The sequence below is a fragment of the Chlorocebus sabaeus genome, chromosome 2, assembly GCF_047675955.1.
Source record: "Chlorocebus sabaeus isolate Y175 chromosome 2, mChlSab1.0.hap1, whole genome shotgun sequence".
Lineage (NCBI taxonomy): Eukaryota > Metazoa > Chordata > Mammalia > Primates > Cercopithecidae > Chlorocebus > Chlorocebus sabaeus.
Genome location: NC_132905.1, coordinates 97,529,144 through 97,555,773, shown reverse-complemented (window position 1 = coordinate 97,555,773; position 26,630 = coordinate 97,529,144). Strand labels below are relative to the sequence as shown.

Here is a 26,630-nt window from a genome sequence, read left to right as displayed (position 1 = left end):
CCATTTCTCTTCTAGCAGCTGCCTTATCTGTAGCCTTTGCTGTAGTCTCTGTCCAGGCCTGTACAGATCATAAGGAAGGACTCTAGAAACTTATTTTATTATTTTTATTTTTTTTGAGTCAGGATTTTGCTCTATTGCCAGGCTGGAGTGTAGTGGTGCAATAATAGTTGCGGTAGCCTCGACCTCCTGGGCTTAAGCAATCCTCCTCCTTGACCTCCAGAGTGGCTGGGACTACAGAGATGTGCCATGACACCCAGCTAAATAAATTTAATTAATTAATAAAGTTTTATTTTTTACAAGAACAATTCTATTGAAGTATAATTTTTAAAACAATTTAAAAATTTTTTTATAGAGATGGGGTCTCACTATGTTGCCCAGGTTGGTCTTGAACTCCTGGGCTCAAGTGATCCTCCTGCTTTGGGCCTCCCAAAGTGCTGGAATTACAGGCATGGGCCACTGCACCTGGCTCTGGAAACTTATTATAGAATTGAGGACCCAGGAAAGAATCCAGGGACTAGATCCTAAGTTAAATTATTGCTAGAAAGTACTTTTTTTTTTTTTTTTTTTGAGACAGAGTCTTGCTCTGTCGTCCAGGCTGGAGTGCAGTGGCGCAATCTCAGCTCACTGCAACCTCCACCACCTGGATAGCTGGGATTACAGGCGCATGCCACCACTCCTGGCTAATTTTTGTATCTTTTTAGTAGAGATGAGGTTTCGCCATGTTGGCCAGGCTGGTCTTGAACTCCTGACCTCAGGGGGTCTGTCCACCCTGGCCTCCCAAAGTGCTGGGATTACAGGCGTGAGCCACTGTGCCTGGCTGCTAGTAAGTACTTCTGTATGAGTGAAAAATCACTAGGAAAAGGCATAAATTGTTGAGTTCAATATGTGAGAAAAGGTCAGAAACAAAGTATGGAACCAAAATCATAAAGTGTGATGTATGAGCAAGCAGCTTCCGAACCCCTAGAGAAAGGCTACTCAAACAAGGAAGACTTTGTTCCTGGCCATGGTAGAGATGTTTCCTCCACAGAGATTTTGTAGGGTCAGTGGAGGAGGTGCACTGGGTCTTGATACCTGCTTATGATGTGAGGAGGCTAGGCCAGGAAAGAGTCCTGGCAGTAGCAATGTTTGGACTCTCGAGGGAAAAGATCCCAGCTTCTTGGTGAAGGCACAACAGTTGCAGAATATTGGCCAGGCGTGGTGGCTCATGCCTATAATCCCAGCACTTTGGGAGGCCGAGGTAGGCGAATCACAAGGTCAGGAGATCGAGACCATCTTGGCTAACACAGTGAAACCCCGTCTCTACCACAAAAAAAAAAAAAAAAAAAAAAAAAAAAAAAAAAAAATATATATATATATATATATATGTATACACACACACACAAAAATTAGCCGGGCATGGTGGTGGGCGCCTGTAGTCCCAGCTACTCAGGAGGCTGAGGCAGGAGAATGGCGTGAACCTGGAAGGCAGAGCTTACAGTGAGCCTAGAAATTTTTAAAAGAAAAATTGTGGTTAAGCTAAAATAAGAAATGAACTACAGAAAGATATTGAAGAAATCTTGGGAGTTTTGTGCTTGATAAACTTGTTATGTATGAGTATTCCATTAAACAGGAAAATATATCAGGGTTTGATTATTGTTTCTTTAAAGCAGGATTATTGAGGTATATTTTGTACAACAACATTTTTTCCATTGTAATTGTATATATTGTAATTGTATAGTTTGATAGTTTTTAGTAAATTTATATGACCTTTTTTTTGGTTAAAATTTTTTGGTCCAATCTCACTGGAAACAAAATAAATTTTTGTATATACTTACAGATTCACTAGAAGTTGCAAAAAGTCCAGGGAAGTTACCTATACCCTTCACCCAGTTTCCCCTAGTGGTGACATCTTGCATAACTGTAGTAGAAGATAAAAACTAGGAAATTGGAATTGGTACAATTAACAGAGCTTTCAAGTTTCACTAGTTTTCACCTGGACTTCTTTGTATTTCATCATTCCTGTATGTACTCATTTGCGTGTGTACATATATACATAAATCTGTGCAATTTTATGACATTTGTAGATTCATGTAGCTACCACCACACTCACAGAACTGTTCCGTCACCATAAGACTCCTTGGTGCTACCCCTTTATGGCCGCATCCACCCCATTCCCTCTGCGTAGCCCCTGGCAATCACTAATACATTTTCCATCTCTCTAATTTTGTTATCTGAAGAATGTCGTAACGTGGAATAACCTTTTGAGACTGACTTTTCCTTGAGACAGGGTCTCACTGTGTCACTCAGGAAGTGACATGCAGTGGCAGGATCATGGCTCGCTGCATCCTCAACCTCTTGGGCCCAAGCAATCCTCCCGTGTCAGCCTCCCAAGCAGCTAGGTCCGCAGGCACATGCCACCATGCCCAGCTAATTTTTAATTTTTTTGTGGAGACAGGTTCGCTAGGTTGCTCAGGCTTGTCTTGAACCCCTGGGCTCAATTGATCCTTTGGCCTTGTCCTCCCAAAGTGCTGAGATTACAGGCATGAGCCACGGGTGTCTGGCAGAGACTGACTTTCACTCAGATACATTCAAGTTGCATGTATTATTAGTTTCTTTCTTTTTATTGCCTCATATTCCATGGTATGTATATGTTGCGATTTGTTTGCAATATGTTGCAATTCCTCCACTGAAAGAAGTTTGAATAGTTTCTACGTTTTTTTTTTTTTCTACTACTGATAAAGACACTAGTAACATCCATGTATAGGTTTTTGCGTGAATGTGTGTCTTTATTTTTGTGTGATAAATGCCTGAGAGTACAGTTACTGGGTTGTATGGTAAGTGCGCATTTAGTTTTGAAAGAAATTGCCAAATTGTTTTCCCGAGTGGCTGTACCATTTTATATTCTCACCAAAAATATATAAGTGATTCACTTTCTTCATGTCCTAACTAGCATTTGGTGTTACCTCTATTTTGAATCTTAGTCATTTTGATAGGTGTGTTTTGGTTTTAATTTGCATTTCCCTAATAGCTAATTATGTTGAACATCATTTCATGCATTTATTTTCTGTCTGTGTATTCTTTTTTATGAAATGTTTTTTCATGTCTTTTATCCATGTTCTAATTGGATTTTTTCCCTTTTCGCTTTTGCGTTTGAGCTCTTGATATATTCTAGACACAAGTCCTTTGCTGAATACATGTTTTGCAAGTCTTTTCTCCCAGTCTGTAGCTGCTCTTTTCATCTTCACAGCTTCTTTCAAAAGGCAAATGTTTTAAATTTTGATGAAGTCCAATTTACTGATTTCTCCTTTTTATAGACTATTTTCTTGTTGTTATATCTAAGAATTTTTCACATAGCTCTAGGTCCCCACAATTTTCTCCTGTTCTTTTTTCTTAATAGTTTTATAGTTTTACATTTTGCATTTAAGTCTATGATTTATTTTGAGTTAATTTTTGTAGAAAGTATGAGGGTTAAGTTCAGGTTAATATTTTCTTCTTTGGCTTATCATTGTCCAGTTGCTTCAGCACTATTGCTCAAAAAGACTCTCCTTCGTTGAATTGCTTTGGCACCTCTGTCAAAATTCAGTCATATTGGCTGGGCGCGGTGGCTCAAGCCTGTAATCCCAGCACTCTGGGAGGCCGAGGCGGGCGGATCATGAGGTCAGGAGATCGAGACCATCCTGGCTAACATGGTGAAACCCCGTCTCTACAAAAAAATACAAAAAACTAGCCGGGCGAAGTGGCGGGCACCTGTAGTCCCAGCTATTCGGGAGGCTGAGGCAGGAGAATGGCGTAAACCCGGGAGGCGGAGCTTGCAGTGAGCTGAGATCCGGCCACTGCACTCCAGCCCGGGCGACAGAGCGAGACTCCGTCTCAAAAAAAAAAAAAAAAAAAAAAAATTTCAGTCATACCGACCTGGGTCTGTTGTGGGTTCTGTACTCAGGTGCTTTGATCTGTTCCTCCACCAATGATACATTGTTTTGTTTACTGTAGTGACATAGTAAGCCTTAACACTGGATAAAATGATTCTTCCCATTTCATTCCTGTTTCAGAGTTGCCTTAACTATTCTAGCTCCTTTGCTTTTCCACATACATTTTAGAGTCATCTTGTTTGTGTCTACAAAAGCCTTGCTGGAATTTTAATAGAAATTGTGGTGTATTTGTAGATCAGTTTGTAGAGAATTGATATCTTTACTACGTTGAATCTTCCAATTCATAAACATAGCATGTCTCTCCTTTTCTTTAAGTTGTCTTTAATTTCTTTCATCAGCAATTTATAATTATTTTCAGCATCTAGATTTGTGTTAGATTTTTACCTAGTTATTTTCAGCATAAACATTTGTATTAGATTTTTACCTAAGTATTTAATTTTATTTGGAGTAACTAAATGGTATTGTGTTTTTAATTTTGGTTTCCATTTTTTAGTTAGTACATAGAAATGTGATTGCTTTTTGCTTGTTTATCTTGTCCCCCAGGCTGCAGTGCAGTGGTGTGATCTCGGCTCACTACAACCTCCACCTCTCAGGTTCAGGCAATTCTGCCTCAGCCTCTTGAGTAGCTGGAATTACAGGTGCACGCCTCCATGCCCGGGTAATTTTTGCATTTTTAGTACAGACATGATTTCACCATGTTGGCCAGGCTGGTCTTGAACTCCTGACCTCCAGTGATCCGCCCGCCTTGGCCTCTCAGAGTGCTGGGATTACAGGCGTGAGCCACCGCGCCCAGCCCCTGTGGTCTTTTTGAACTCATTTATGACTTCTAGGAGTTCTTCTATAGATTTCTTGAGGTTTTCTACATGGACAGTCATGTCATCTATAAATAGGGGCTGTTCTAGTTCTTCATTCTGCTTTTTATACCTTTTATTTCTTCCTCTTGCCTTCTTGCATGGCCAGAACTTCCAGCACTATAGCACTGTGCTGAATAAGAGTGGTGAGAGTAGATGTCTTTGCCTTATTCCTGATCTCAGGGGAAAGTATTCAGTCTTTCAGCATTAATTATGATTTTAGCTGTAGGTTTTTGCAGATGCATTTATAAAATTGAGACAGTCGGCCGGGCGCGGTGGCTCAAGCCTGTAATCCCAGCACTTTGGGAGGCCGAGACGGGCGGATCACGAGGTCAGGAGATCGAGACCATCCTGGCTAACACGGTGAAACCCCATCTCTACAAAAAAATACAAAAAACTAGCCGGGCGAGGTGGCAGGCGTCTGTAGTCCCAGCTACTCGGGAGGCTGAGGCAGGAGAATGGCGTAAACCCGGGAGACGGAGCTTGCAGTGAGCTGAGATCCAGCCACTGCACTCCAGCCTGGGCGACAAAGCGAGATTCCGTCTCAAAAAAAAAAAAAAAAAAAAAAAAAAAAAAAAAATTGAGAAAGTTCCCCTCTATTCCTAGTTTGCTGAGTTCCTTTTTTCTTTTTTTTTTTCTTTTTCCCCAGAGACAGGGCCTCACTCTGCAGCCCAGGCTGGAGTGCAGTAGTGTGATCATAGCTCACTGCAGCCTTGAACTCCTGAGCTCATAGGATCCAATTACCTGAACCTCCTGAGTCTATAGGCATTTTTGTTATTGTTGTTGTTGAGTTTTTGTAGAGATAGGGTCTTGCTGTGTTGCCAAGGCTGGTCTCTACCTCCTCTCTCTTGTCAAGTGAACCTCCCACCTTGGTTCCTTAAAGTGCTGGGATTACAGTCATGAGCCACTGGTCCTGACTAAGAATTTTTTTTTTTTTTAAATCGTGAGTGATTGTTGGATTTTGTCCAAAAAACTTTTAGAACATTTCCATCACATATCTGTTGCAGTTAGTCCCTGCTCTCTTGCACAGCCCCAGGCAAACACTGATCTACTTTCTGTCTCTTTAGATTTGCCTTTTCTGAATATTTTGTAGGAATAGAATTATATAATATGTAGTCTTTTGCATCTGGCATACTGTTCTGAAGGTTTATTCATGTTATAGCATACATCATTTATTCTTTTTTGTTGCAGAACAAGATTCCATTGGATAGATGTATCACATTTTCTTCTTCCATTCACCAGTTGATGGGCGTTTAGATTGTTTACAGTTTTCTTTTTTTCTTTTCTTTTTCTTTTTTATTTTATAGATACAGGGTTTTGCCATGTTGGCCAGGCTGGTCTCGAACTCCTGGCCCCAAGTGATCTGCTCGCCTTGGCCTTCCAAAGTGCTGGGATTACAGGTGTGAGCCACCTTGCCTGGCCTGTTCCAGTTTTTGACTGTTATGAATAATGCCACTACAAACATTTGTGTACAAGTTTTTCTGTGGTCATATGTTTTCATTTTTCTTTTCTTTCTTTTTTTTGAGACAGGATTTCGCTTGGTCACCCAGGCTGGAGTGCAGTGGTGTGATCTCCACTCACTGCAGCCTCCACCTCCCAGGTTCAAGCAATTCTTCTGTCTCAGCCTCCTGAGTAGCTGGGATTACAGGCGCGCGCCACCATGCCCAGCTAATTTTTGTATTTTTAGTAGAGACGGGGTTTCACCATGTTTGTCAGGCTAGTCTTGAGCTCCTGACCTCAAGCAATCCACCTACCTCCACCTCCCAGAATGCTAGGATTACAGGTGTGAGCCACCACATCCGGCCCTGTGATTCATTTTGAATTAACTTTTTTTTGCATATGAATATTCAGTTGTTTTAGCATCAGTTGTTGAAAAGACTATCCTTTTTCCATTGAATTGCATTGGCACCTTTGTTAAAATCAATTTTTTCAGTGTTTCACTCATCTATATGTCCATCTTTATACCAATGTCACACTGGTTCTATTTTGGTAGTTTTATAATTAGTTTGTTTTTTCCTCTAAATCTGGCACTGTTAGTCTTCTAACGTTGTTCTTCTTTTTCAGACAATTTTTTAGATATTCTGAGTCTTTTGCATTTCCATAGAAATTTTAGAATCAGATTATCACTTTGTACAGTAGTCGGCTGAGATTTTGATAGGGATTGTGTTGATCGGTTTGGGAAGAATTGACATCCTACCAATTTTTGAACATGGTATATCTATTTAGCTCTTCTTTACTTTCTCTCAGTAATGCTGTGTAGTTTTCATTGTATAGGTCTTGCACTTTAAAAAATTATTCTTATTTTTGATGTTACTGGGAATGCTATGATTTTGAGTTTTTTTAAAAATATATATTATTGTACTATGTGTGGAACCCTGCATTGGGGAATGTCCTCCTGCACCTACCAAATGTGACTGTAGTGAGGAAAGTCCTGCCTGGTTATTCTCAGTAGTCTTTTTGTGGTCGTGCAGAAGAACCACCATACCCTGACTAATTGAGATGCAGACTGCTTAAGTTGTGAGAAAAGCTAGAATTCCAAAAGGAAGTGCTGTGACATAGTTTTCTTGATGTGTCACCATGATTTGTGTTCAGCTACATACACTGGAAGGATGAATCTAGGAGTCCAGATTGTTGTCATAATGAAGACATTAAAAACTCAGAGTTGACAGGTCACATGATGCAGTATTAGCATGTGCCAGAGGTTCAGTGGCCGTTTTTTTCTTAAATACATGTATGTATATATGTATGAATGTGTATGAATCTCTGTGTGCCAAATGCATTGTCTCCAGGTAACTATGAGCGGGCCACCCTAATCCAAGTTACGAGGTCAACAGTATTGATTTGTGGCCCCAAATCTCTCTTTTTCCTCCAGGGGGTGAAAAGCCCCCTCTATTTTGTCTTGTATTCATCTCTGTAAAAGAAAATCTACAACATTTAATATAATTTAACTTTGTGGTTTATGTAACTCATTACATTTGGTATACATGAATTTGACTAGGGTTTTGTATTTTTCAGTTTTTGTCTTATTAAATCAGGAAATGCTATCACCTTTTGAGGGAATTTTAGGTACCTGGTGCTGGTGGTTGGAGAGGACAGAAAGCCCCACATCACTCCAGTAGTGCACTCAAGGTGAATCCTCAAAGTGTGCTTGTGTTGTTTAGGAGGGCCTTCAGGATGGCCATTCCCTGTGTTTCCCCTGTGAAGAGAGCCATGGCGGAGACTTACCCAGCTACAGGTCACCTCAGACACTGCTAGTGGGAGAGTAGGAAACTCTTCCTAGCCTCCATCTTCTTGTTAGACTGGCACTGGCTTGCCTCACCAGGGCATGAATAGGACTCCCAGCCTTCACAATTCTTTTTGCCCCTCCTCCCATCTTTCCTACCTGGTCTTAGGTTTTAGGTTTTCTTTCCCTGTTTAGCTTCACAGATTATATTTTATATTTACTGGCACTTGTGGCAATATTCTCATGAGGACTTAAGGATATGTTTATATAGAATGAGTTTTTCTAAAGTACTTCTTTTTTTACAAATCCTGATGTCCAAGTGCCTTTTATTTGGCGTCTGCCTCTGGCAGATGGTGTTTTTTCAATGGAGTGAGCCATTTGGAGGAGGCAGTCTCCTGTCTTAGAAATGTTGCTCTCTGGGTAAACTGCTTTGTGAGGTTGTTTTTGTTCAGAAGCCTCGGTTGGTGCTGGTTCTGAGTACAGTCACTTGGGGCTTGAGATATTTCATGTAGTTACTTAAAGCAGATGAATTTAGCTCTGTGGGTTTATCAACCATAATATAGTAGTATGTTCTTTCCTCAGATATTTCTCAAATGTTTTTGCCTTTTAAATTTCTTCTGTAGATATAGATTATGGCTCTCTTAGGACTGGCTTTCATTTGCAACTATTTTCTATAATTATACATGGATTTCTTTAATAAATACCTTTGTGAAAGAGGAAATGTAATAAAGATATGTCAAGGTTGAATGCTATTATTTATTTTTCGATTTTGTTTTGCTTTCAGGAGAAACTGGCTCTTCGACAGCAGCTGAATGAAGCGAAGCAGCAACTTCTGCAGCAGGCAGAGTATTGTACAGAAATGGGAGCAGCAGCTTGTACCCTCTTGTGGGGCGTCTCCAGCAGCGAGGAAGTCGTCAAGGCCATTTTGGGAGGAGTAAGTATGGTCAGTGGGCTCTCTAGATATTGTTGATTAATGCTTGCATAACTTAGAGCATATAGCTTATTAAGGCATTTAAAGACTAAGTCCCTATCTTTCCATTTTCTTTTGTTCGTTCATCAGCTAGTTATTGAATACCTATCGTATGTGGTTCATTGTAACCTGATGCAAAGTGAATGAAATAAGCTCCCTTCTCTCCAGGAGACCTTGTGGTATATGTGGACATATTACCACTTCAGTATTAATACTTTATATGTGTTTAACAAGAGCAAAAGTGCTTTTATATTGTTAATATAGTATTTAATTTATTGAATATATGTTCTCTAACATATATACATGTATGTAGATGTGTGTGTTTGTACACACACACACGTACATATAGATGCAGTTGAACCTTGAGCAACATGGAGGTTAGGGGCGCTGACCTCCTGTGCAGTTGAAAACCACATAGAACTTTTGACTCTACGGTTGGCTGGAAGCTTTACTGATAACATAAATAGTTGATTAACACATTTTTTGTATGTTAGATCATCATAAAGATCTTCACCCTCATCATCTTCAAATTGAGTAGATTGAAGAGGAGGAGAAAGAGTTGTTGGGTTGGCCTTGCTGTCTAAGGGGTGGTAGAGGTGGAGGAGGTGGAAGGGGAGGCTGGAGTAGCAGACACACTCAGTGTAACTTTTACTGAAGAAAATTCTTGTGTAAGTGGACCTGTGCAGTTCAAACCCTTGTTTTCAAGGTTCAACTGTGTGTATGTGTGTGTGTGTGTGAGAGACCGTGTATGTGAGACTGTGTCTGAGCGTGTGTATGTGACCATGTGTGTGGGAGCATGTGTGTGTGACTGTGTATGGGAGCATATGTGTGTGTGAGCGTGTGTGTGTGTGAGACCGTGTGTGTGTGTGGTAGCGTGTGTGTGAGAGACTGGGAGCCTGTGTGTGTGTGACCATGTATGAGGATGTGTGCATGAGCTTGTGTGTATGTGAATGCGTGTGTGTGGGTGTGTTTGTGGGAATGTGTGTGTGAGAGGGCGTGTGTGTGTGGAGCGTGTATGTGTGTGAGGAGTGTGTGTGTGAGCGCGTGTGTGTGAGCGTGTGTCTGTGTGGGAGCGTGTGTCTGTGTGGGAGCATGTGTGGGAGCACCTGTGTGTGTGTGGGGAGCATGTGTGTGTGTGTGGGGAGCGTGTGTGTGTGTGTGACCCTGTGTGTGTGTGGCCGTGTGTGTGGGAGCATGTGTGTGGGCATGTGTGTGTGGGAGCGTGTGTGTGTGGGAGCATATGTGTGTGTGTGTGGGAGCATATGTGTGTGTGTGTGGGAGCGTGTGTGTGTGTGGGAGCATGTGTGGGTGGGTGGGAGTGTGTCGGGGAGCGTGTGTGTGGGTGCGTGTGTGTGGGGGAAGCCTGTGTGTGTGTGAGCATGCGCACGCACATGTATGCGTGCGAACGGGTGTTTATCAGGGAACTTCACGGAAGGGGATATGTTTGAAATGGGCCTTGATGAATAGGTGGAAATGGCAGAAAGTGGGTGGGTTTGTTTTAGGACAGTGAGTACGTCAGTTGACACAGTGGAGAGTTAATGTAGTAGAGTAGTGGGGAGATAAAACTTAGACGTAGGTTGGGATGTGACTTTGGGACTTTGAATACCGGGTTGATGATGCATCCTGTAGGTGGTAAGACTGGATTTTCCCTAAGGGTTTTTCAGTAAAAGAGTGATAGGATAAGAGCAGAATTTTAGGAAGATTCATCTGACAGTGAGTGAGGATGGAATAGGAGGTGGGGTTGTGGCACATCGGGTCTAGACAGGATGACCGATGAGGTGGTCATTCTAGCTGGTCTGGCTGGAGTAAGCTCGACCCTCTGCAGGAGAGATGGGAAAGAAGGAACATGTATGAGAGCCATGGCAGTTAAGGCAGATGTGATGGCCGGGCAGAGTGTGTACCTGGAGGGGACAAGAGGAACCAAAAAAGATTGGTGTTTGACTCTGGGAGCACGACGTGATCATGACTGGAAATGAAGGTGAAGGGGGGATGTGTGGCAGGAAACCAGTGGGAAGTTACTTACTGCTAATAGAAATAACAGTTGTGTTTGACTGTAGGTGGAAAGACTAAATGCGTTTTTAAAAGTTTGTTGAGCTTTATTAGGTTTAATTTACACACTGTAAGACTATAAATATACAATTTAGTGGTTTTTAGCAAATTTCTAGAGTTGCATTAACCATCACCACAACCCAGTTTTAGATTATTTGATCATCCATGAAGTTTTCTTGTATCATTTGTAAATGCAAATATTTCCATTTTTTTAACTGGGTTAAAATGTGCATTGGTTTTAAAATTCTTCTTCAGAACTTTAGCACCCCAAAGGAAGTATCACAAAGGTTCAAACCTGGAAATGCTTTTTGCCAAGTGATGAAGATTTAAACTACCAGAGGAGCTAGTCTTTATCTCTTTTACATGTTTCCATTAAGATTTTGTTTTTGAAAAAAATTATGCTAAAGGTTTGAACACCTCTGGTTTAATGCCCAGAACAAATAGACAGCATGTTTTTCTAGTATATTTTTAATTACATTTTGAGTGAATTCTTCCTATTTTCTTTCATCATCATGTATGTTTGTCCTGTTTCATGTATCTGCATATGAAGAGCCCACCAATCTTCAGGGTAGTTTTTGTTGCTCCTGCATGCCTCAAGCTGCTTTCTCTGTTCTTTTATTTTTATTATTTATTTATTTATTTATTTTTTTGAGATGGAGTCTCGCTCTGTCGCCCAGGCTGGAGTGCAGTGGCTGGATCTCAGCTCACTGCAAACTCCGCCTCCCAGGTTCACACCATTCTGCCTCAGCCTCCCGAGTAGCTGGGACTACAGGCACCCGCCACCACGCCCGGCTAATTTTTTGTATTTTTAGTAGAGACGCCCGGGTTTCATCGTGTTAGCCAGGATGGTCTCGATCTCCTGACCTCGTGATCCACCCGTCTCAGCCTCCCAAAGTGCTGGGATTACAGGCTTGAGCCACCACACCCGGCCTCTCTGTTCTTTTAATGGGAACTTTTAATGAGGGAATAGATTTTATAATATTCTATAATTAAAACTAGAATTTTCTGTATCCTGAACTTTTAAAATGTTTTCACACTGTGTCTGTAAAAGGACATGACACTTTGATTTCCAAACTTTCAGGATAAAGCTTTGAAGTTTTTCAGCATCACTGGTCAAACAATGGAGAGTTTTGTGAAGTCACTGGATGGTGATATCAAGGAGCTCGATTCGGATGAAAATCAGTTTGTTTTTGCTCTGGCTGGAATTGTAACAAGTAAGTGCAAGCATACCTTAGAGATATTGCATGTTTGGTTCCAGACTACTGCAATAAAGGAAATATTGCAATAACAAACGAGTCACATGAATTGTTTTGCTTTCCCAGTGTATATACAAATTATGTTTATACCGTAGTCTATGTGCAATAGCATTATGTCTAATAAACAATGTACAAACTTTAATTAGAAAATTCTTGATTGCTGAAAATGCTAATGATCATCTGAGCCTTCAGCGAGTTACAAGTTTTTGCTGGTAGAAGGTCTTGCTGTGATATTGGTGACTGCTAACTGATCAAGGTGGTAGTTACTGAAGGTTGGGGTGGCTGTGGAAATTTCTTAAAATGAGGCAACAATGAAGTTTGCCACGTCGATTAACTCTTCCTTTCATGTAAGATTTCTATGTAGCATGTGATGCTATTTGATAGCATTTTTTCCACAGCAGAACATCTTTCAAAATTGGAGTCAGCCCTCTCAAACTTGTCAACTAGGTTTATGTAATATTTTGAATCTTTTGTTCTCATTTCAATGATGTCTTAGCATCTTCACCAAGAGTAGCTTCCAACTCAAGAAACCACTTTCTTTGTTCTTCCATAAGAAGCAACTCATCCGTCGTTTCCGTCACCGTGTCTGTAGTTACTTACTCCACTGAAGTCATGAACCGTTCAAAGTCATCCATGAGGATTGAAATCAACTTCTTGCAAACTCCTGTTAATGTTGTTATATTGACTTCCTCCCATGAATCGTGAATATTCTTTTTTGTTTTTCTGTTTTTTTGAGATAGAATTTTCACTCTTGTTGCCCAGGCTGGAGTGCAATGGTGCGATCTTGGCTCACGGCAACCTCTGCCTCCTTGGTTCAAGTGATTCTCCTGCCTCAGCCTCCTGAGTGGCTGGGATTACAGGCATGTGCCACCATGCCCGGCTAACTTTCTATTTTTAGTGGAGATGGGGTTTCTCCATGTTGGCCAGGCTGGTCTCGAACTCCTGACCTTAGGTAATCTGCCTGCCTTAGCCTGCCAAAGTGCTGGGATTACAGGCATGAGCCACTGCGCCCCGCCGAATCATGAATATTCTTAATGGCATCTAGAATGGTGAATCTTTTTTAGAAGGTTTTCAGTTGACTTCATCCAGATCCATCAGAGGAATCACTGTTTATGGCAGCTGTAGCCTTATGAAATGTAGTTCTTAAAAATATAGGACTTGAAAGTTGAAATTTCTTTTTGATGTATGAGCTGAAGAATAGATCTTGTTTTAGCAGGCATGGAGTCAACATTACTCTCTTTGCACCTCTCCATCATGGCTCCTGATTGACCAGGTGCATTATCAATGAACGGTAGTATTTGGAATGAAATCTTTTTTTACTGAGCAGTAGGTCTCAACAGTGGGCTTAAAATATTCAGAAAACCATGCTGTAAACAGGTGTGCTGTCATCCAGGCTTTGTTTTTCTATTTCTAGAGCATAGGCAAGAGTAGATTTAGCATAATTCTTAAGGGCTGTAGTATTTTCGGAATGGTTAAATGAGCATTGATTTTAAATGAGCCTTGACTTCAATTAAAGTCACCAGCACCATTAGCCCCTAACAAGAGAGTCAGCCTGTCTTTTGATACTTTAAAGTCAGGCATTGACTTTTCTCTAGCAGTGGAAGTCCTAGATGGCATCTTCTTCCAATAGAAAGCTATTTTGTCTACATTGAAAATCTCTTGTTTAGTGCAACCACCCTCAGCAGTGATCTTAGCTAGATCTTCTGGATAACTTGCTGCAGCTTCTCCATCAGCACTTGCTGTTGCATGTTGTACCTTTTTGTTATAGAGACAACTTTTTTCCTTAAACCTCATGAAGCAAGCTGTACTAGCTTTCAGCTTTTCTTCTGCAGCTTCCTCACCCCTGTCAGCCTTCATAGAATTGAAGAGCATTAGGGTTTTTCTCTGGATTAGGCTTTGGCTTAAGGGATTTTTGATGATTTTTGATCTTCTATCTAGAATACTTGGGCTTTCTCCATATCAGCAATAAGGCTGTTTTGCTTTCTTATCATTCATGTGTTCACTGGAATAGAGCTTTTAATTTCTATCAAGAACTTTGCAATTACAGTCGTAACTTGGCTGTTTGGTGCAAGAAGTCTTAACTTTCAGCAGGTCTCAGATTTGGCCATGCCTTCTTCACTAAGCTTAATCATTTCTAGCTTTTTCTTTCAGACGTGTACCTCTTTCTTTTGCTTGAACATTTAGAGGTCATTGTAGGGTTATTAACTGACCTAATTTCAATATTGTTGTGTCTCAGGGAGTAGCAAGGTCCTAGGAGAGGGAGAGAGATGGGAATGGCCAGTCATTGAAACAGTCAGAAGATTAGTAACATGTATTGATTAAATTTGCTGTCTTATGTGGGTGTGGTTCATGGTGCCCCAAAACAATTACAGTGGTAACGTCAAAGATCACTGATCGTGGATGACCATAACAGATGTAATAATAATGAAAAGTTTATTGCAAGAATTACCAAAATGTGGCACAGCATGAAGTAAGCACATACTGTTGGAAAAATGGCACCAACAGACTTGCTCAGTGCCGGGTTGCCACATTCCTTCAATTTGTAAAAAAACAGTGTCTGCAAAGCACAATAAAGCGAATGTAATAAAATGAAGTGTGCCTGTATTTCTTTTCAGGTGTAGTGACTGTTGTAGAGACTGGTGTTTACAGTCAGGGTTGAGAGTGTGTAAACATCTCTGGAGTGTTTTCAGATATTAACGCTGGGGAGCACCCTGGAGAATCTGATTCCGTAGATCTGGGATAGGTACCAATAGGTACCAGGTGTGTTTATTTTGGAAAATCACCCCAGGTGATTCTGATAAATATCAGTTATTAAGAATGAATGATCTGAAGGAAACAGATGAGTTTGCATGTTCTGCATAGTTATGTACCTTGACAGAAAAAAACAACTAAGTTTAGCTGCTTTTATTCAGAATCATAATTTTACTGTCTAGCTAGCTAAAGTAAAAGCTGTAAGCTAAGCTGAAACTGAGCTCTTTGCTATTGTTTTAGTATAATAATTATATAATCCCAAAAACCTAAATTGCCTCTTCAGTAAAATTCTCCTAAAAGATAATAAAGTAAACCTTTCCCTGAGAGTTATGATAAAATTCCGTATCAGAACTGTCATAAGGGATAAAGTCCAGGGACTAAATAATTTCTTAGTATAGAGGCCTGGCACAGTGGCTCATGCCTGTAATCCCAACATTTTGGGCGGCTTGAGGTGAGTGGATCACTTAAATTCAGGAGGAGTTCGGGAGCAGCCTGGTCAACATGGAGAAACCCTGTCTCTGCTAAAAATACAAAAAAATTAGCCAGGCGTGGTGGTGGGCACCTGTAATCCGAGCTACTCGGAAGGCCGAGGCAGGAGAATCGCTTGAACCTGGGAGGTAGAGGTTGTAGTGAGCTGAGATCGCGCCACTGCACTCCAGCCTAGGTGACAGAGCAAGACTCCGTCTCAAAAAAAAAAAAAAAAAATTGGTATAGAAAAGTGGAATGTACTAGTGAGTGTTGAGACTCCTTGTTCTGAAGTCAGTGAAATGGTTCAATACATTGCTGTGACTTATCAGCCTTAAATAATGAGATTCAGAAAATAAGACTAAGTACAGAGTTTATTTGTGCACAGAGCTTGACAGTGGCCACTCAGAAACACTAACTTCAAACCAGTGGGGTCAGGGTTCCAAGGTGAAGAAGATTTCACTGATACAGGCAGAGACAGAGAAGTTCCAGCAGGATTAGAACGTTTTCCATACAAGACCAGTGTGTGTGCCACAGTGATTTGACTGTTTACAGATTGCTACATTCCAAGGAGGGTTATCTGAGGAAGTCTTATTTCCAGCAGTGTGGTCTTAATTATTTACAGGAAAGAAAAAGACAGAATTTGCAGCTGCATAGCTACATTCCTTACAAGGGTTGGGATAATTTAAAGTCCCAACAGCTTTAAGTTTGAATTATTTAATTTCAGACTGTTTATTTTTTACATTGATCTTTAATCTCTGCTTTATTATTATTTTCCCATGCTGTTCTTAAGAAAATTCTCTGCTGTTAAAGAGAGAGAAAATTTTATTTTCCTTATGGTATTATCCTTCTTTTATTGAAATCCTAATGGGGCAGGTCCTGTGTAGACATTTGTTTCTTAACCCCTTAAAACTTGATGATAGTTCTTGCGGGGTGGGTGCTGAGATCGTGATGTTTTCTGGCTCTTACTCCAGTGCAGGGCAGCATTCTGCACGTTCATCTTGGCACCTACGGTTGTAGCAGGCTTGCGTTGTCCTCCCTGTAAAAAAATTGTTTGAAGGCTGTCTTTTAACAGAAGGCGTTTGCATTTCCTTCTCTTTGCAAGCGACCCCAAAGGCTTATGGCCTGTGCGACTTGTCGTTTTGCTGGTTGTGAATTTGAGCTGCCTGAATTGCTGGCTGGCGTGCTGGTGAGGCGGTGGACTGAGAGTGAAGCTGCTCTGTTGCCCAGCATTCAAGCTCAGCGTGGCTTTGTTTTCCTGTGCTCATGGTGGTTTACATAGGAACTCTCAGGAAGAGTTGGATAGTGGGCACTTGTATTTGCATGTTAATGAATTTGACTGGGAAGAATGTTTTATTAAAGTGCTGATTTGCAGAGGCCTTGGGGGCTTATGAGTCTCAAATACCAAGACTGAAGACTGTTCTGTAGGGATAGGTAATAGAGACCATGGGTTAGCTGTCAAATGGATTCTTTTCCTTCTAAAACAAATGTTCTTTTTAAAATTTTACATACAGTGAATTCATTCTTTAGTTGTTTTTTTTATTTAAACTTTTTGCCGTTCTATAAATTTCTACAAAAGTGTACAGTCATGTACCTACCACAATGAGGTTGTGGAACTCCTATTCCTTCCCCCAGACTGCCTGCACCGCATCTTTCTGTAGTCCAGTTCTCCACTCATCACCAGCCCAAGGCAACCACTGATTTTGTGATTTGTTCAATATTTTAGCTGGATTTTTTTTTCTACCTTGTATGGTGTCCAGCGTATGCTCCAGGTGAGCAAGTGCTTGCTTCATGTATCTGCTTGGAGGCTGCTGCCTTTCCTTATTTTTCAGATTGGTTGGCTGATGTCCAGCCTTAGCTCTCTAGTATATTCAAGAAAACCTGTGATTTTGGTAAATTATCTCTCCTTCTGCCCCCGGAAAGAATGGGGTAGCTATCACCAGTTTTTTGTATCCTAAGCTGAAGCTGGAAATCAGGAATTTATGTAAACATTGAAATTGTTAAATTTCCACCCAACTGTAGTCACTTGTTTAGTGATAGGTTAGTGTAGTGTGGAGGAGGTTTGGCCCAGCAGATTTGCTTCCCAGGATGTCAGTTCTCTGGACATCTGCAAGGTGGAATAGTAACATCTGCTCTAATTACTTTACATATTGTGAATTTTCTACTGAACCGTGATGAACGATAGCACATTGACAGCCATGTGATTGTTTCCAGTAACTTGGATAAGAGGGCAAATGAAGAGCATGAAAGAGATGGAAATCTTTACAATCCTGTGAAGATTAACTGCTTAACTTGCTAGTGAAAACTTTTCTAAATGGTTTTTCCGCTTTTCAGTGATTTGAAAATCATGATTATATTTCCTTGTCTGTGGTTTATGTATTCAAATAATATTAGATAATAACTGCAGCATCAAAATTACTTTTGATGATTGATACTTTGGGGGCAGGACTAGATCCAGCTTAGTCTTCCAGGGACCTTCCTAGTTACAAAGTTACCAGCAGAGCACCTTTGTGTCAGTGACCATGGCTGTTCTTGGTCTGCCGATCCTTCCTCCTCCACACACTCACACCAACACGTGGAGGCAGTGTGGTGTGCAGAAAAGGCCAGGTGGGACTTGAGGCCCCGTGTCCACTGCTGCTTCTGCCACTGACTAACCCTGTATTCTTGAATATATGACCTTCAGTTTTTGTGTTCTGAGAAGAGTCTGACACTAGATGACAATTATGGTATCCCTGTCCTAGAATTGTGTGACTCTGCCTGTGGAAGAATAAGGTGCCAGTTTTGACCTTCAACTTACTGGTCTTCTGGTGTCAGAGTCTAAGTCAGCAGTGAAGGGTCAATGAACAGGCATTTGGGTTGTTCCCACCTTTTGGCTGTTATGGATAATGCTGATATGAGCATTCGTATAGAAGTTTATGTGTGGATGTATGTTTCAGTTTTTCTTGGTATCTACCTTGGGGTCGGAATAGCAGGGTGTGGTAACTCTGTTTAGCTTTTTGAGGAACTGCTAGACAGGTTTCCACAGTGACTGTACCATTTTATGTGCTAGTGGCTGCCTTTCCCCATGTCTTCTGAACAGCCCATCTTTTTCTAGGTGTGCAGGAGTCCCTGTTGCTGTTTTTGGTTCTTTGAGCACCCATTTGTTTCTCGTGTACCTTGAACTCTAGGAGAGATCATTAGCGTGGTCCTGGTTTCCCCATTGTGGTTGAACCTCCTGAAAGGTAAGGTTGGTTTGGAGAGAGTTGATTTACAACTTGAGCACTGATCAACATGATTTTTTCCTCTTTTTTTTGGAATCATCCGTTGAATCATCTGTCAGGACAGTAGCTGAACAGAAACTTTTAAGACTCTAGGCAACTGGTAGCAAATAAATATAATTTGAGGCACTATAAGAAGGAAGACCGCTCTGGAACCTTGACCCAGGTGACTGCATCACCAGCCTGGTATTGACTCTGTACTTTTAACATAAGGCCCTCTCAACAAACAGCATGAAGTCAGGCTTTTGTATGGGAGTGTCGTCTACAAGATCTCTTCTGGGCATGGACACTTGTTGGACTGTGGAGATAACCTCGAGGCTCTCTGGCATCAGGCAGGTGTAATAAAGGGCTGGGGTGAGCGTATTACGTTGTACTGTCATATGAGAAGGAAAAAGTAATGCTGCTTCATCATCAGTTGACTAGAAGAAAAGTGTCGGGTTCAATTAGCAACAGGGATTATCTGGCTTGTGGTGCCATTAGGTTTCAAGATGATCTACTACGAGGCCTGAAGACTTTTTTGAGTGTAGCTGAGCTGCAGTGGCTCTGAGACAAGGCAGCTGTAAGTCCTGGGTCCTGGATCCAGGGACAGGCTGATGGGCAGTGGACTTTTCAGGTGTGCCCTGGAGCAGCATGGCTCAACCTTGACACCATAATTCTCTGTTTTGGGGGCTGTCCTATGCGTTGTAGGTTGTTTGGCAGCATCCCTGGTCTCTCCCCATTAGAGGCATCCCCTAAGTGTGGCAGCCAAAAATGTCTCCAAATACTGCTTGGGGCAGAATCATCTCCCTTCCTCCTCCCATGCCACTTTGAGAACCACTGCCCCAGAGCATGGCATAATCTTTCATGTGTGTAGATGGAAAGATTTATGATAGTCTGGGATATTAGAGGCTGTCATTGAGAGAATTTTGAAAGCACCGAAGGTTTTTAGGTCTCCGTTTTCCATGGACGTGGTTCTTACATTTTCAATGTAGTCTAATCATATAGCAGTCTTCCTAATTCAGAAAAATTGGATATCTATTATCTACAATATCCAATAAATCACAGAAGTTTTCTTAATTGTCTTTCAGTGATTGGTCTTGGAAAATTTGTAGTCTTTCCTTAGATAAGGTCGTTCCTTCTGTTGACAGAGTATGGATTCGATACAGGTCATTGTTCTGTGGAATTGGAGTTTTTCCTTAAAAACATGCTGCTTTTTAGGTAGCTCAGTGAGAAGATAAACACAGCGTTACAGGTCTCCAGATTAATGGAATGTAAGAAGAGATCATGTATGTTTTAGGTGAGAATGACCCCATGGGGCTCTAGGTGTCCTTTGCATGGGTATAGCTGGGTTTAAGACTTGAGAGAAGTAGGCTGGGCGTGATGACTCACGCCTATAATCCCAGCAGTTTAGGAGGCTGAGGCAAGTGGATCACCTGAGGTTAGGAGTTTGAGACCAGCCTGACCAACATGGTGAAACCCTGTCTCTACTAAAAATACAAAAATCAGCCAGGCATGGTGGCGGGCGCCTGTAATCCCAGCTACTCAGGAGGCTGAATCAGGATAATCAGTTGAACCTGGGAGGCGGAGGTTGCAGCGAGCCAAGATTGTACCACTGCACTCCAGCCTGGGTGACAGAGCGAGACTCCATCTGAAAAAAAATACTTGAGAGAAGTAGAATAGAATTCCAGTGAGTGATATAACTTCCTGGGTAATCGTTGATTTTTCCAGGTAAAGGCAAATAAGTTTGCCATCTGTTTTTTTTTGAGACACAGTCTCACTCTGTCACCCAGGCTGGCATGCACCACCATGCCCAGCTAATTTTTGTATTTTTAATAGAGACGAGGTTTTGCCATGTTGGCCAGGCTGGTCTCAAACTCCTGACCTCAGGTGATCTGCCCACCTCTGCCTCCCAAAGTGCTGGGTTTACAGGCGTGAGCTACTGCGCCTGGCCAAGTTTGCCATCTTTATAGAATGGGACACTAAAGAAACCTGAGCACCACTCTATTCTGTAAAGAATTAGGCTTCAGGTGGGGTGAAGAGAGGATGGTGTTTGGGTAAGATATGACATTGAAGTGCAGAATGATTATTTTGCTGCTTGTTTGCAGATCTTGGACAAATCAATATCCCTGACCACTAGTTTTTTGTTTTTTGTTTTTTAACAGGTAATGTTAGGTGATTGCAGGGACTGGTACAAGGAATGATTAGTCCTTTTTTTATTTTTTTTATTTTTATTTATTTATTTTTATTTTATTTTTTTTTTTATTTTTTTTTTTTTGAGACGGAGTCTCGCTCTGCCGCCCAGGCTGGAGTGCAGTGGCCGGATCTCGGCTCACTGCAAGCTCCGCCTCCCGGGTTCACGCCATTCTCCTGCCTCAGCCTCCCGAGTAGCTGGGACTACAGGCGCCCGCCACCTCGCCCGGCTAGTTTTTTGTACTTTTTAGTAGAGACGGGGTTTCACCGTGTTAGCCAGGATGGTCTCGATCTCCTGACCTCATGATCCGCCCGTCTCGGCCTCCCAAAGTGCTGGGATTACAGGCTTGAGCCACCGCGCCCGGCCCCCTTTTTTTATTAAGCTGGTCACAGCTGGCCTAAGAGCTTCCATAGATTTAGTTCTAGATGGTATCAAGGTAGTTCAGGCAAGCTGGTCATGGTGGTACATGCCTTTAGTCCCAGATACTCAGGAGGCTGAGGCGGGAGGACCACTTGAGCCCAGGAGTTCAATCCTGCCTTGAGCTATGATTGCACCTGCATTCCAGCCTGGGCAACAGAGTGAGACCCTGTCTCTTAACAATAACAACAAAGTAGTTTAGGTAAAGATGTAGAAGACTCCATCTGGACTCTTTCGGGCTTTGCTCCAGTTATTCGTGTATGTCCATAGAATCTTTTCCTCGTAGGGATTCTGGGACCATAGTTAAATCTTCGGTTATTTCTTGAATCATACGTAGTGTGGGCAAATTAATGTTCAGATCAGCTATACTTTGTATATTTGAGAATTTTCTGTAATTTCTTAAAATCATCTTTCTGTAGTACCGTTTATCTGCCAATTCCATTTGCAAAATAAATTTGTATCTATTAAATTTTGCAGGGGTTGTGTCCCGGAGAAGGAAGAAATATTCTTCTAATAACGGCCCAGAGTAACAGTTACAGGTTGGGAGAGATGAGTGGGATCTTGCTCTGTCACCCAGGCTGGAGTGCAGTGGTACAATTCTAGCTCACTGCAACCTTGATCTCCTGGGCTCAAGCAATGCTTCCCCCTCAGCCTCCCGAGTAGGTAAGACTACAGGTGATCACCACAGTGCTTGGTTAATTTTTTATGTTTTTTGTAGAGATGGGATATTGCTATGTTGCTGAGGCTGTTCTTAAACTCCTGGCCCCAAGGCCCCTACCTCAGCCTCCCACAGTGTTGGGATTACAGGCATGAGCCACTGTGCCCAGCAGTTTGATTGTTTTAAGTTTCAATCTCTTTATTAAATTTCTCTGACAAATTTCTGAATTACTTTTCTATGTTGTCTTGGAAATCACCGAATTTCCTTAAAACTATTGTTTTGAATTCTTGTTCAGAGAGCTCACATATTGCCATCTTGTTAGAGAGAGTCACTGGTTCCTGGCTTTGTCTGTCTGGGGAGGCCATGGTTCCCTGTTTCCTGTTGTTTCTTATGGGTATATGTCTATGTCTTTGCATTGAAAGAGTATTTATTCCAGTCTTGTCTGTCTGGGTTATTTTGGTTTTTATTGGATATGTTTCCTTAGAGATTCTTTGTAATTTACTTGTTGAATTTCTTCCTTTTTTTCTGCAAGGTTGCTGCCTCTTTATAGGCACTAGATGGTGCCTTAAGCCCAGGTTTACCTTGGCTGTAGAAAACCATCAGAGTGTTGCCCATCCCGAATAGGGGAGGTCACAAAGAGGATAACCTGGCAGTGTGGAAATACTGGCAAGGTGTCTGTGCCCAGGGGACTTGTGGGACATACCTTGTACTGTGTGCATCTGCTGAACGACCACTCTGATTTGGTGTCTTCTCTGGCCAAGTTACAGAGCAGAGTTTCCAGGGCTGGGAATGGTAGTTCTGCTTCCCCACTTTGCCTCTGGCTATCCTCAGGGATAGTTTCCCTTCAGGTACTTACAGTGCTTCTTATGGGTTGAAGCAGGGACAGGTCTTCTGCCAGGGAACCTAAGATGGTGGGGACAGTAGTTGTTTACCTCCATCTGACTTTTTCCAGTGTAGAAACTGAGTTGGGGAAATTTTCCTCACGCTTGGTGCTGGGCACATTATGGAGAGGGGTGTCACAGATATGAAAGTTCAGTTGTCTTAATGTCTGTTCAGAGTTTTTTTCACTTGTCTGTTGCCATGGGAGCTGTCTGATCCTCATATTTGAGTTCCGGGATATTGCTGCTGATAATCTTGGAGCTGCTGTATGTTGGTTTTTGGTTTTCTATTGGGAAGCAGTGAAGCCAACTTACTTCTATGCCACCATTTGGAACCAGAAACTCCTGGTTGCCCATATTTTAATTGGGTTATTTCCCTTTCTGTTACTGAGTGGTAAGAAGTATTTGTAATATGCTAGTACCTTATCAGAGATACGATTTTCAAATGCAGCCATACCTCAGAGATACTGTAGGTTTGGTTCCAGATTACTGCAATAAAGCAAATAGCACAATAAAGTGAGTCACATGAATTTTTTGGTTTCCCAGCATATATAAAAGTTATGTTTACAGTGTACTTTAGTCTGTTAAGTATGAAATTAGCTAGGTGTGGTGGTGCAGACCTGTAGTCCCAGCTATTCAGGAGGTTGAGGGTGCAGTGAACTGTGATTGTGCCACTTCACTCCAGCCCGGGTGACAGAGTAAGATACAGTCTCAAAAAAGTGAAAAAAGAATTTTATAGGTTTAATTTTTTTTTTTGAGACGGAGTCTCGCTCTGTTGCCCAGGCTGGAGTGCAGTGGCGCGATCTTGACTCACTGCAAGCTCCGCCTCCTGGGTTCACGCCATTCTCCTGCCTCAGCCTTCCGAGTACCTGGGACTACAGGCACCCACCACCATGCCCGGCTAATTTTTTTTTTTTTTGTATTTTTAGTAGAGACGGGGTTTCATCGTATTAGCCAGGATGGTCTTGATCTCTTGACCTTGTGATCCTCCCGCCTTGGCCTCTCAAAGTGCTGGGATTACAGGCGTGAGCCATTGCACCTAGCCAGCTTTAATTCTTATATTCAGATCTTAGATCCATTTTGAGTTAATATTTGTATATGGTATGTGGTAGGTATCCAACTTCCTTCCTTTGCATGTGGATATCCAGTTGTTTTAGCATCATTTATTCAAAAGATTATTCTTTTATCATTTCTCCATTGATTTGTCTTGGTACTTTTGTTGGAATTCAGTTGACCATAAATGTGAGGATTTATTTCTGTACTCTCAATTCTACCATTGATTTATATGACAATCATTCTGCCAATACCCTATTATTACTTTTATTGCTGAAAATAAGGTGAAATTATTACAGTCTAAAGCAAAAGTATCAGATATAGTACGTCTCAACTCTGTATATCCTTTTCAGCATAAATAATTGACACCAGATTCTTTTTTTTTTTTTAATGGGGTCTCACTCTAATCGCCCAGGCTGGAGTACAGTGGCGTGATCATAATTCACTGTAACCTCAAGCCCCTGGGTTCAAGCAATCCTCCCACCTCAGCCTGGGTGGCTGGGACTATAGGCATGAGCCACTACACCTAGCTAATTTTTATTTATTTTTTTGTAGAGACGGGGTCTCACTATGTTGCCTAAGATGTTATGTTGTCATCTCAAACTTCTAGGTTCAAGTGATGCTCCTACCTTGGCCTCCAAAAGTATTGGGATTATAGGTGTGAGCCACTGTGCTTGGCCCGGATTCATTTCCTTTTTTTTTGAGATTGAGTTTTGTTCTGTTGCCCAGGCTGGAGTGCAGTGGCACCATCTCGGCTCACTGCAACCTCCACCTCCTGGGTTCAAGTGATTCTTCTGCCTCAGCCTCCTGAGTAGCTGGGATTACAGGTGCATGCCACCACATTTGGCTAATTTTCGTATTTTTAGTAGAGATGGGGTTTCTCCGTGTTGGCCAGGCGGGTCTCAAACTCTTGACCTCAGCTGATCCACCGTCCTTGGCCTCTGAAAGTACTGGGATTACAGGTGGGAGCCACTGTACCTGGCCCCATTTCTTAAATTATGTAATTACTATGCTAACCTCTAGAATTACCTATAAACACTTTTAATGAAAAATGAACCTAGAAAAACCATTTTAACAGAAAAATTAACTGGCAGTGTTTTAGTTTTGGTAGATGGTAACAAAGTCAATTCTATAGGCCTTGAATTGACTCACAGGCATTCTAGATAGATTAAATATCAGTAAGCAAAGTACAAATTACCATGTAAAACAAACAAATTCCAACAGATTGACAAGTACTGAAGCTGTCTGTGTAGGAATTTATTCACATTTATTTTACTTTGTAGTTCATGTTTTAGTGGTATTTAATGAAATGCAGCATTGGCATTTGCAGTTACAATACTGGATGTATGATACAGACTTCATTTACCAGTACATTTGTTGTGTTGGGCATTGTTGTTTGCTATTTTATATATATATATATATTTTTTTTCTTCAGCGATGTATTAGTAATGTTTTTGTTTTCTGTTGCTGTGTCACAAACCTCCTCAAAATATAAAGTCTTAACATTTATTTTGCTCATGGGTCTGCAGTTTGGTCAGGCTTGGCAGGGACAGTTTGCTGCTCTCCAGCATCTGGAGATGTCTGCAGCGCTGCCCATTGGGAGCAGTGTAATTACTTGGTCTGGTCTTCAGGCTGATTTGCAAGTTCTCAGGCATGAGGAAATGGGATACTTGCTGATCCACAGTGGGACATAAAATTGAGAAAATAAGTTTTCTTCAAAATCAGTTTTCATACTCTTTTTTGACTACATGAGATTTCAGTTTTGTATCATGGCTAAAAGTTATTAGCAAATATAGATTGAATATTCTTTATCTGAAATGCCTGGGACCAGAAGTGTTTTGGATTTTGGAATACTTGCATTATACCTGCTGGTTCAACACTCTAATTCAAAAATCTGAAATCTGCAATGCTCTGTGAGCATGACCTTTGTGCATCTTTGTCAGTGCTCAAAAATTTTTAGATTTTGGAGCATTTTGGATTTTGGGTTTTCAGATTATGGATCTTTTTTTTTTTCTTTTTTTGAGACGGAGTCTCGCTCTGTTGCCCAGGCTGGAGTGCAGTGGCCGGATCTCAGCTCACTGCAAGCTCCGCCTCCCGGGTTTACGCCATTCTCCTGCCTCAGCCTCCCGAGTAGCTGGGACCACAGGCGCCTGCCACCTCGCCTGGCTAGCTTTTTGTATTTTTTTTTTTAGTAGAGACGGGGTTTCACCGTGTTAGCCAGGATGGTCTGGATCTCCTGACCTTGTGATCCGCCTGCCTCGGCCTCCCAAAGTGCTGGGATTACAGGCTTGAGCCACCGCGCCTGGCCAGATTATGGATCTTATTAAAAGTGAATTTTCACATCCTCAGTCCCAGATAAGACAGTTAGCCCCCACCTTATGTTTGGACTCTGCCTGCCCACAGCAGGTTAATGCAGCACTCCAGAGCATAGTGACTGCAGAAATGGTTAGATTCCAGGGCTCTGTTTCACTCTTTAGGTGCTTGCTAATTACAGTGCACATGACTTAATATTTCAGTAACTCTTCTGGTTGTCAGTGATTCTTTCTGGGCTGTCACTTTTGTTATAATACTTTTTTTTTTTTTTTGAGACAGAGCTTTGCTCTGTCACCCAGGCTGGAGTGCAGTGATGTGATCATGGCTCACTGCAGCCTCTACCTCCTGGGCTCAAGCAATCCTTCTGCCTCCACCTCCTGAAAAGCTAGGACTACAGGTGCACACACCATG

General features: G+C 41.7%; 1 protein-coding gene across 4 annotated transcripts in view; it reads left to right on the top strand.

The window, feature by feature from the left end:
• HSF2BP (heat shock transcription factor 2 binding protein) overlaps positions 1-26,630 on the top strand; it is a 133,440-nt gene that overhangs the window by 15,168 nt on the left and 91,642 nt on the right. For 2 of the 4 annotated variants that reach the window (XM_073010900.1, XM_037984882.2), the window contains exons 5-6: positions 8,767-8,925; positions 12,083-12,215. In XM_073010900.1, coding sequence (XP_072867001.1) covers positions 8,767-8,925; positions 12,083-12,215 — 292 coding nt within the window. The remainder of the gene's footprint in view (positions 1-8,766; positions 8,926-12,082; positions 12,216-26,630) is intronic. The other 2 variants (XM_073010909.1, XM_007969505.3) reach the window with 1 other exon arrangement.